At 53.7% G+C, this 11737-nt stretch overlaps 1 protein-coding gene across 1 annotated transcript in view; it reads left to right on the top strand.

Moving 5' to 3' along the window:
* Positions 1-1695: 1695 nt before the first annotated feature.
* The window catches only part of LOC129715325 (SPEG neighbor protein-like), an 11222-nt gene continuing 1180 nt past the window's right edge, over positions 1696-11737 (top strand). Inside the window, exons 1-4 of the mRNA XM_055665197.1 lie at positions 1696-1953; positions 6265-6392; positions 8333-8640; positions 11334-11471. Of these exons, the coding sequence (XP_055521172.1) occupies positions 6265-6392; positions 8333-8640; positions 11334-11471 (574 nt within the window). The 5' untranslated portion in view covers positions 1696-1953. The remainder of the gene's footprint in view (positions 1954-6264; positions 6393-8332; positions 8641-11333; positions 11472-11737) is intronic.

Below are 11737 nucleotides of genomic sequence, written 5' to 3'. Positions count from 1 at the left end.
TCAAAAAATGCTTGCCTATGATAATTTTGTGCCTTTCATTCACAATAAAGGATATTAATGTTTTTTTAAACTCGAATTGACGTCTGATAACCATGTTATTTATAGTGGCCCCTCATGGTCATCAGTTAGAACTCATATTTCATTTCTCATATATCTAGATAATTTAAACACATACAAGACAGGAACGCACTGTATTTACAGTTTTACTTCTCACCATTATTTTTATGAGTGAAAGCAGACACAAACACTTCAAATGCTCTGCTTTTAAAATAGATATTTATTATATAAATCTGACAATAAAACAAGCAGCACGCTGAATTTAAAACATAGGCAACTCTTTCACCTCCCCAGCTAGCCTCTGCTGCAGGGTTCCCCCTCCCCTCCCCCCCCTCTCCTCTCCCCCTCCCTTCCTCCCCCTCCCTTCCTTCCTCTCCCCCCTCCCCCTCCCTTCCTTCCTCTCCCCCTCCCTTCCTCTTCCTCCCCCTCCCTTCCTTCTCCTCTCCCCCTCTCTCCTCTCCCTTCTCCCTTTCCTCCCTTCCCCCTCCACTGTCCCCCCCTCCTCTTCGTTCCCTCCCCTACCCTCTCCACCCCACTTCTTCTCTTCTCCTCTCCTCCCCTCCCCCTCTTCCCCCCACCCCTCTTCTCCCCCCTCCCCCCCCCTCTTCCCCCTCCCCTCTTCTCCTCCCCTCATCCCCTCTTCCCCTCCCCTCCACCTACCTCCCCTCTTCCTCCCCTCCCCCTCTCTCCCCTCCCCTCCCCCTCCCCTCCCCTCCCTTCTCTTCCCCTCCCCTCTCCTTCCCCTCTCCTCCTCTCCCTCCCTCTCCCCTCCCCTCTTCCCCTCCCCCTCTCTTCCCCTCCCCTCTCTTCCCCTCCCCGCTCTTCCCCTCCCCTCCCTTCTCCCCTCCCCTCCCCTCTCTTCCCCCCTCCCCTCTCTTCCCCTCCCCTCCCTTCCCCTCCCCCCCCCTCTCTTCCCCTCCCCTCCCCTCCCCTCCCCTCCTTTCACCCTCATCTCCTCCCATCTCCACCCCTCTCCTCCAATCCCTCCCCTCTCCTCTCCTCACATTTCCTCCCCTCTCCTCTCCCCCTCTCCTTTCCTCTCCTCTCCTCTCCACTCCTCTCCTCCCCTCCCCTCCCCTCTCTTCCCCTCACAGATTCAGATTCAATTTTAATTGTCATTGTCAGTGTACCGTCCCTCCCCTCCCCTCTCTTCCCCTCCCCTCTCTTCCCCTCCCCTCCCCTCTCTTCCCCTCCCTCCCCTCCCCTCTCCTCCCTTCCCCTCCCCTCCCCTCCCCTCTCTCTCCCCCTCCCCTCTTCCTCCCTCTCTCCCCCCTCCCCTCCCCTCCCCTCTCTTCCCCTCCCCTCTCCTCCCTCTCTCCCCCTCTTCTCCCCTCCCCCTCTCCTCCCCTCCCCTCCCCTCTCCCCTCCCCTCCTCTCCTCTTCCCCTCCCCTCTCTTCCCCTCTCCCCTTCCCTCTTCTCCCTTCCCCTCTCTTCCCCTCCCCTCCCCTCTCTCCCCCTCTCCTCTCTTCCCCCCCCCTCTCTTACCCTCCCCTCCCCTCCCGCTCTCCCCCCTCCCGCCACTCCCCCTCCCCTCTCTTACCCTCCCCTCCCCCTCCCCTCCCTTCCCCTCCCCTCTCTTCCCCTCCACTCCCCTCTAAAGCGCTGACCCAGCACCAGCGGCCGCTCCACATTTAGCGGTGGGACCCGCGGGATTGCCCCGGGCGTCTCTATATAAGGTCGGGCAGACGGGGCATCATCTCCCGCCGGGGACCGGGACCCGCTTCAGCTGCTGCTTCAGCTCGCCAGGAATGTGTGTCCCCCCACAACCCCTCTCTCACCCCCGGGGGAGCTGCATTATATAGCCGCCTGTCCCGTCCCGCCCCAGCCCACTCTCCATCCAAGGCGAGGAGCCCGTGGGTCTCGAGTCCCCGACAGAAGCCAGCGTTACCCTCAGGGTGAGTAACCTCCCATCCCCCCCCAGGGGCTAGTAGGGACAGACCCTTCGGCCCAACCTGACCAGGGTGCAGACACAATGTGAGGTGAGGTGAGAAAAACCTTTTTCACCCAGAGAGTTGTGAATTTGTGGAATTCCCTGCCACAGAGGGCAGTGGAGGCCAAGTCACTGGATGGATTTAAGAGAGAGTTAGATAGAGCTCTAGGGGCTAGTGGAGTCAAGGGATATGGGGAGAAGGCAGGCACGGGTTATTGATTGGGTGACGATCAGCCATGATCACAATGAATGGCGGTGCTGGCTCGAAGGGCCGAATGGCCTCCTCCTGCACCTATTGTCTATGTTTCTTTATTTCTAATGTGCTGGAGTAACTCAGCGGGACAGGCAGCATCTCCAGAGAGAAGGAGTGGGTGACGTTTCGGGTCGAGGCCCTTCTTCAGATGCCAGGACTAGAGGGTGTGAGCTACAGGGAGAGGTTGAGCAGGGCTGGGTCTCTATTCCTTGGAGCGCAGGAGGATGAGGGGTGATCTTATAGAGGTGTACAAAATCATGAGAGGAATAGATCAGGTAGACGCACAGAGTCTCTTGCCCAGAGTAGGGGAATCGAGGACCAGAGGACACAGGTTCAAGGTGAAGGGGGAAAAGATTTAATAGGAATCTGAGGGGTAACTTTTCCACACAGAGGGAGGGTGGTGGGTGTATGGAACGAGCTGCCGGAGGAGGTAGTTGAGGCTGGGATTATCCCAACGTTTAAGAAACAGTTAGACAGGTACATGGATAGGACGGGTTTGGAGGGATATGGACCAAATGCGGGGCTAGTGTAGATGGGACATGTTGGCCGGTGTGGGCAAGTTGGGCCGAAGGGCATGTTTCCACACTGTATCTCTGTGACAATAAGTGCAGGAGTAGGCCATTCGGCCCTTCGAGCCTGCACCGCCATTCAATATGATCATGGCTGATCATCCAACTCAGTATCCCGTACCTGCCTTCTCTCCATACCCCCTGATCCCCTTAGCCAGAAGGGCCACATCTAACTCCCTCTTAAATATAGCCAATGAACTGGCCTCGACTACCCTCTGTGGCAGAGAGTTCCAGAGATTCACCACTCTCTGTGTGAAAAAAGTTCTTCTCATCTCGTTTTTAAAGGATTTCCCCTTTATCCTTAAGCTGTGACCCCTTGTCCTGGACTTCCCCAACATCGGGAACAATCTTCCTGCATCTAGCCTGTCCAACCCCTTAAGGAATTTTGTAAGTTTCTATAAGATCCCCTCTCAATCTCCTAAACCAAAGTCTATCCAGTCTTTCTTCATAAGACAGTCCTGACATCCCAGGAATCAGTCTGGTGAACCTTCTCTGCACTCCCTCTATGGCAATAATGGGATTCCTCAGATTTGGAGACCAAAAACTGTACGCAATACTCCAGGTGTGGTCTCACCAAGACCCTGTACAACTGCACTATATTCGATTCCTCTTGTTATAAAGGCCAACATGCCATTGGCTTTCTTCACTGTTTCTATAAGATCCCCTCTCAATCTCCTAAATTCTAGAGAGTTTACTAGAGACTATAGTTGTAGTAAGTCGATTAACACAGACCAAGCCTTTTGGAAATAGTCTGGTTTGCCTGCTGGAAGGAATCTCATATCTTGCAGGTGTAGCATTTCAGACATGTTTGAAATCCACATATTTATTGATGGTGTTTGGGGCGTTTTTCCAGAATTTAAGCAAGAGTTTTTTTCCCGGTTATTAAACCGTAATTAAGTGCGTCGCCAAGTCAAACTTATCTCTGCCTCGCTGGAAAGCAGCCGACATAATCACACGCCGACTCACGTCCCTGGTCATTCCTTCTTCCCCCCCCCCCCCCCACCTCTCCGTCCAGCAAAAACCACCAGATTAGGGGCGGTCACGGTGGTGCAGCGGGTAGAGTTGCTGCCTCACGGCGCCAGGGACCCGGGTTCCATCCTGACTACGGGTGCTCTCTGTGCGGAGTTTGCATGTTCTCCCCGTGACCTGCGTGGGATTTCTTCAGTTTCCTCCCACACTCCAAAGATGTGCAGGTTGGTAGGTTACTCAGCTTGGTGTAAATGTAAATTGTCCCACAGTGTGTGTGTTGGTGTGTGTGTGTGTGTTTGTGTGTGTGTGTGTGTGTGTGTGCGTGCGTGTGTGTGTGTGCGTGTGTGTGTGTGTGTGTGTGCGGGTGTGTGTGTGTGTGTGTGTGTGTGTGTGTTTGTGTGTGTGTGTGTGTGTGTGAGAGTGTGTGTGTGTGTGTGTGTGTGAGTGCGTGTGTGTGTGTGTGTGTGTGTGCGTGCGTGCGTGCGCGTGTGCGTGTGCGCGTGTGCGTGTGTGCGTGTGCGTGTGTTTGCGTGCGTGTGGGTGTGTGTGCGTGCGTGCGTGCGCGTGCGTGCATGTGTGTGGGTGTGTGCGTGCGTGTGTGTGGGTGCGCGCATGCGTGCGTGCGTGCGTGCGTGTGTGTGCGCGCGTGTGTGTGTGTGTGTGTGTGTGTGTGCGTGCGTGTGTGTGTGTGTGTGTGTGTGTGAGTGTGTATGTGTGTGTGTGTGTGTGTGTGTGTGCGCGCGTGCGTGCGTGCGTGCGTGTGTGCGTGCGTGCGTGCGTGCGTGTGTGTGTGTGTGTGTAGGATAGTGTTAGCGTGCGGGGATCGCTGGTCACTCTCTATCTCTAAACTAAACTAAAAAAAGACTCGGGTACAGCTTCTTCCCCTCTGCTTTGAGACGAGTGAACAACCAGAGAGCGGTCCTGACCTCCCATCTACCTCATTGGTGACCCTCGGACTATCCTTGATCGGACTTTGCTGGCTTTACCTTGCACTAAACGTTATTCCCTTTATCCTGTATCTGTACACTGTGGACGGCTCGATTGTAATCATGTATTGTCTTTCCGCTGACTGGTTAGCACGCAACAGAAGCTTTTCACTGAACCTCGGTACACGGGACAATAATAAACTTACACCAATATATCACCAACTGTATACATCCTTGCTTCGAATCTTTAGTTTAGTTTAGAGATACAGCGCGGAAACAGGCCCTTCGGCCCCACCGAGTCCGTGCCGACCAGCGATCCCCGCACACTAACACTATCCTACACTAGGGGACAATTTTACATTTACACCAAGCCAATTAACCGACAAACCTGCGCGTCTTTGGAGTGTGGGAGGAAACCGGAGCGCCCGGAGAAAACCCACGCAGGTCACGGGGAGAACGTGCAAACTCCGGCCCATAATGTCTGTGCCAAACGTGATGCCGAGACTATAGATAGGCACAGAGTGCTGGAGTAACTCAGCGGGTCAGGCAGCATCTGTGGAGAACATGGATAGGTGACGTTTCGCAGAGTGCTGGAGTAACTCAGCGGGTGCAGCAACATCTATGGAGCTAAGGAAATAGGCAACGTTTTGGGCCGAAACCCTTCCGGGTTTCGGCCCAAAACGTTGCCTATTTCCAGAAGGTTCGGCCCGAAACGTTGCCTATTTCCTTAGCTCCATAGATGCTGCTGCACCATAACTCAGCGGGTCAGGCAGCATCTGTGGAGAACATGGATAGGTGACGTTTCTGGTCAGGAACCATCTTTGTCAAGACTGTCACACACAGAGCTGGTGAAGATGTCAGCAAGGAAGTGTTGGGCCGAAAGGCCTGTTTCAATGCACATGAACATGGTCCATAGGACAGTGCAGCCGAAGAACAGGCCCTTCGGCCCATAATGTCGGTGCTGGACATGATGCTAAGAACAATTCTTATCTACAACATAGAACTAGTGTGAACAGGAGATCGATGGGCGGAGTGGACTCGATGGGCTGAAGGGGCTGTTTCCACGCTGTATCTTTCAATACAATCTAAAAAAAAATGTATCTGCCAATAGACAATAGGTACAGGAGTAGGCCATTCGGCCCTTCCAGGGCCTTCCCCCTCTCCCCCTCTCCCCCCCTCCCCCCTCCCCCCCTCTCCCCTCTCTCTCTCCCCCTCTCTCCCTCTCCCTCTCTCTATCTCTCTCCCTCTCTCCCAATCTATCCATCTCTCCCCATCTCTCCCCCTCTCTCATCTCTCCCCCTCTCTCCCCATCTCTCTCCTCCCCCTCTCCCTCTCCGTCTCTCCCTCTCTCCCCCTCTCCCCCGTCTCTCCCCCTCTCCCCCCCCCTCTCCCCCCCTCCTCTCCCTCTCTCCCCCCTCTTTGCCCCCTCACCCTCCCCCCCTCACTCCCCCTCTCTCCCTCTCTCACCCATTTTCTCCATTGACTGACCCCCCTCTCTCCGTGTGTGGCCCCGTTGACTGACCCGTGCCCCCCCCCCCATGTGTCTCTCCCGCGGACAGATGTCCAAGACGGCCGCAGCTCCGGCCAAGAAGCCGGCCCCTCCCCCGCCCGGCTGCACCATCGACATCAACGACCCCAAGGTCCAGGATGCGGCCATCAAGATCCAGTCATCGTACCGCGGGCACAGGTATGTACGCACCTCCCCCCCATCCCCCCCCATCCCCCCTATATCCAGAGAACCGGCCTCCACCGCCCTCTGAGGCAGAGAATTCCACAGACTCACCACTCTCTGTGAGAAAAAGTGTTTCCTCGTCTCCGTTCTAAATGGCTTACCCCTTATTCTTAAACTGTGTGTGGCCCCTGGTTCTGGACTCCCCCAACATCGGGAACATGTTTCCTGCCTCTAGCGTGTCCAAGCCCTTAATAATCTCATATATGTTTCAATGAGATGCCCTCTCATCCTTCTAAACTCCACAGAGTGTACAAGCCCACAGCCGCTCCATTCTCTCAGCATATGACAGTCCCGCCATCCCGGGAATTAACCTGGTGAACCTACGCTGCACTTCCCTCAATAGCAAGAATGTCCTTCCACAAATTAGGGGACCAAAACTGCACACAATACTCCAGGTGTGGTCTCGCTAGGGCCCTGTACAACTGCAGAAGGACCTCTTTGCTCCGAGACTCAACTCCTCTAGTTATAAAGGCCAACCGGCCAAAACTGCACACAATACTCCAGGTGTGGTCTCGCTAGGGCCCCGTACAACTGCAGAAGGACCTCTTTTCTCCGAGACTCAACTCCTCTAGTTATAAAGGCCAACCAGCCAAAACTGCACACAATACTCCAGGTGTGGTCTCACCAGGGCTCTGTACAACTGCAGAAGGGCCTCTTTGCTCCTAAACTCGACTCCTCTTGTTATGAAGGCCAACATGCCATTGGCTTTCTTCACTGCCTGCTGTACCTGCACGCTTGGTTTCGTAGACTGATGTACAAGGACCCCCAGATCCTGTTGTACTTCCCCTTTTCCCAACTTGACACCATTTAGATAGTACTGCAGGTGTGGTCTCGCTAGGGCCCCGTACAACTGCAGAAGAACATATTTGCTCCGAGACTCAACTCCTCTTGTTATAAAGGCCATCCGGCCAAAACTGCACACAATACTCCAGGTGTGGTCTCACTAGGGCCCTGTACAACTGCAGAAGGACCTATTTGCTTCTAGACTCAACTCCTCTAATTATAAAGGCCAACCGGCCAAAACTGCACGCAATACTCCAGGTGTGGTCTCACTATGACCCTGTACAACTGCAGGTGGACCTCTTTGTTCCTAAACTCGACTGCTCTTGTTATAAAGGCCAATTGGCTTTCTTCACTGCCTGCTGTACCTGCACGCTTGGTTTTGTAGACTGATGTACAAGGACCCCCAGATCCTGTTGTACTTCCCCTTTTCCCAACTTGACACCATTTAGATAGTGCTCCAGGCGTGGTCTCACTATGGCCCTATACAACTGCAGAAGGACCTCTTTGCTCCGAGACTCAACTCCTCTTGTTATAAAGGCCAACCGGCCAAAAACTGCACACAATACTCCAGGTGTGGTCTCACTAGGGCCCTGTACAACTGCAGAAGGACCTCTTTGCTCCGAGACTCAACTCCTCTAGTTATAAAGGCCAACCGGCCAAAACTGCACACAATACTCCAGGTGTGGTCTCGCTAGGGCCCCGTACAACTGCAGAAGGACCTCTTTGCTCCGAGACTCAACTCCTCTAGTTATAAAGGCCAACCGGCCAAAACTGCACACAATACTCCAGGTGTGGTCTCACTAGGGCCCCGTACAACTGCAGGACATATTTGCTCCAAGACTCAACTCCTCTAGTTATAAAGGCCAACCGGCCAAAACTGCACGCAATACTCCAGGCATGGTCTCGCTAGGGCCCTGTACAACGGCAGACGGACCTCTTTGCTCCGAGACTCAACTCCTCTAGTTATAAAGGCCAACCGGCCAAAACTGCACACAATACTCCAGGCGTGGTCTCACTAGGGCCCTGTACAACTGCAGAAGGACATATTTGCAGGCTTGTAAGAGATCTATTTAAAGGATCTACAGCTCTGGCCCTCGATCCCGTGCGTGCAGGTCTCGCCGGGAGATGCGTGAGAAGGGACCGCCGCGAATCCTGAAGGACCTGAAGGACGTGGTCCTCATCGAGGGCAGCGCGGCCAGGCTGGATTGCCGCGTCAGCGCCTTCCCCGACCCCCTCATCCGTTGGTTTAAGGACGGCAAGGAGCTGAAGGACAGCCCAAAATACCGCTACACGTTCGAGGACCCAGATGTGGTGGCGCTGGTGGTGAGAGACGGGATCCAGTCCGACCTGGGCAAGTACACCATCTCCATCACTAACACCTTTGGGGAAGCGTATGACTCCGCCAAGATCATCATCGAAGGTAAACCAGCCCTGCCCACCCGCCCACAACACAGACAGACAGACACAGACTGCTGGAGTAACTCATAGAGACATAGACAATAGGTGCAGGAGTAGAGGCCATTCAGCCCTTCGAGCCTGCATCATTCGCCATTCAATATGATCATGGCTGATCATCCAACTCAGTAGTGCAGCAGTAGCTATGGAGTGAAGGAAATAGGCAACGTTTCGGGCCGAATCCCGAAGGGGTTCGGCCCGAAACGTTGCCTATTTCCTATGCCCTAGCTTTCATAGAAACATAGAAAATAGGTGCAGGAGTAGAGGCCATTCGGCCCTTCAAGCCTGCACCATTCGCCATTCAATATGATCATGGCTGATCATAGAAACATAGAAACATAGAAAATTGGTGCAGGAGTAGAGGCCATTCAGCCCTTCAAGCCTGCACCATTCGCCATTCAATATGATCATGGCTGATCATCCAACTCAGTATCCTGTACCTGCCTTCTCTCCATACCCCCTGATCCCTTTAGCCACAAGGGCCACATCTAACTCCCTCTAAATAGAAACATAGAGAAATAGGTGCAGGAGTAGAGGCCATTCGGCCCTTCGAGCCTGCACCATTCGCCATTCAATATGATCATGGCTGATCATCCAACTCAGTATCCCATACCTGCCTTCTCTCCATACCCCCTGATCCCTTTAGCCACAAGGGCCACATCTAACTCCCTCTTAAATATAGCCAATGAACTGTGTGGCCTCAACTACCTTCTGCGGCAGAGAGTTCCACAGATTCACCACTCTCTGTGTGGGGAAAAAAATGTTTTTCTCATCTCGGTCCTAAAAGATTTCCCCCTTATCCTTAAACTGTGTGACCCCTAGTCCTGGACTTCCCCAACATCGGGAACAATCTTCCTGCATCTAGCCTGTCCAACCCCTTAAGAATTTTGTATGTTTCTATAAGATCCTCCCCCTCAATCTCCTTTTCCTCCTGATGAAGGCTCATCAGCGTCTCTTCTTCCTGAGGAGACTGAAGAAGGTCCATCTGTCTCCTCAGAGCCTGGTGAACTTCTACCGCTGCACCATCGAGAGCATCCTTACCAACTGCATCACAGTATGGTAATGGCAACTGCTCTGTCTCCGACCGGAAGGCATTGCAGAGGGTGGTGAAAATTGCCCAACGCATCACCGGTTCCTCGCTCCCCTCCATTGAGTCTGTCCAAAGCAAGCGCTGTCTGCGGAGGGCGCTCAGAATCGCCAAGGACTGCTCTCACCCCAACCATGGACTGTTTACCCTCCTACCATCCGGGAGGTGCTACAGGTCTCTCCGTTGCCGAACCAGCAGGTCGAGGAACAGCTTCTTCCCGGCGGCTGTCACTCTACTCAACAACGTACCTCGGTGACTGCCAATCACCCCCCCCCCCCCCGGACAGTTATTATTTTTTTATTCAAATCGTTTGCTATGTCGCTCTTCCAGGGAGATGCTAAATGCATTTCGTTGTCTCTGTACTGTACACTGACAATGACAATTAAAATTGAATCTGAATCTGAATCTGAATCTAAACTCAGCGGGTCAGGCAGCATCTGTGGAGAGAAGAAATGGGTGGCGTTTTCCGACATTTCTTGACTCGAAACATCACCCATTCCTTCTCTCCAGAGAGGCAGCCTGACCCGCTGAGTTACTCCAGCATTTTAGACAATAGACAACAGACAATAGGTGCAGGAGGAGGCCATTCGGCCCTTCGAGCCAGCACCGCCATTCAATGTGATCATGTCTGATCATCCACAATCAGTACCCCGTTCCTGCCTTCTCCCCATATCCCCTGACTCCGCTATCTTTAAGAGTCCTATCTAGCTCTCTCTTGAAAGTATCCAGAGAACCGGCCTCCACCGCCCTCTGAGGCAGAGAATTCCACAGACTCACCACTCTCTGTGAGAAAAAGTGTTTCCTCGTCTCCGTTCTAATTGGTTTACCCCTTATTCTTAAACTGTGGCCCCTGGATTGTTCCCGATGTTGGGGAAGTCCAGGACAAGGGGTCACACAGTTTAAGGATAAAGGGGAAATCATTTAGGACCGAGATGAGAAAAACATTTTTCACACAGAGAGTGGTGAATCTCTGGAATTCTCTGCCACAGAGGGTAGTTGAGGCCACACAGTTCATTGGCTATATTTAAGAGGGAGTTAGATGTGGTCCTTGTGGCTAAAGGGATCAGGGGGTATGGAGAGAAGGCAGGTACGGGATACTGAGTTGGATGATCAGCCATGATCGTATTGAATGGCGGTGCAGGCTCGAAGGGCCGAATGGCCTCTACTCCTGCACCTAGTGTCTATGTTTCTATGTTTCTATGTTCTGGACTCCCCCAACATCGGGAACATGTTTCCTGCCTCTAGCTTCAGTAAAAATTGTCAATTATCCCCAGAGTGTGTTGGATAATGTTAGTGTGCGGGGATCGCTGGTCGGCACGGACTCGGTGGGCCGAAGGGCCTGTTTCCGTGCTGCATCACTAAAGTCTAAAGACCCGCTGAGTTACTCCAGCATTTTGAGTCTCTCCCTGTGAACCTGCACCTGCAGTTCCTTCCGACACATTCTAACTGGTAACAAAGTTCAACTTATCTGCGATTCTCTCCCCGTCCACATTCTTCCCCCCCCTCCCTTCTGCCCCCCTCCTCTCTACTCGCTCCCCCGCTCCCCCCCACTCTCTCCCCCCCCCACACAGTCCCAGGCAAGATAGAGAAGGGGCCGGAGAACTCGAAGGTCAAAGCTGGCCAGACGGTCAAGCTGGTGGCCCACATTAGCGGCGCGCCGGAGCCGGACGTGGGCTGGACAAAGAATGGGGCGGACATCGAGGAGGATGGAACGGTACGGGGGGGGGGGGGGGGGGGGGGGAGAGGGGAGTGCCCTATAGGGGGAGGGTTGCACGAAAGGTCACTGGGTCAGCGGGCTCGATGCACTGAGAGCCGCTAAATCCAACTGGAAGACAGCCGCCACTTCGGGTATCTGATATTAACGCTAGAAACGCGTACTTTCCTACCGGTTAAAAACCGCCAAAATGTGGAATTTCTGCGCTGAAAATCATGGTGGGAGTCGGGGTAACCGTGTGGGGGGCGTGTGCCCAACTTT

The sequence above is a fragment of the Leucoraja erinacea genome, unplaced genomic scaffold (assembly GCF_028641065.1).
Source record: "Leucoraja erinacea ecotype New England unplaced genomic scaffold, Leri_hhj_1 Leri_1121S, whole genome shotgun sequence".
Taxonomy (NCBI): Eukaryota; Metazoa; Chordata; class Chondrichthyes; order Rajiformes; family Rajidae; genus Leucoraja; species Leucoraja erinaceus.
This window is presented reverse-complemented; position numbering and strand designations above follow the sequence as displayed.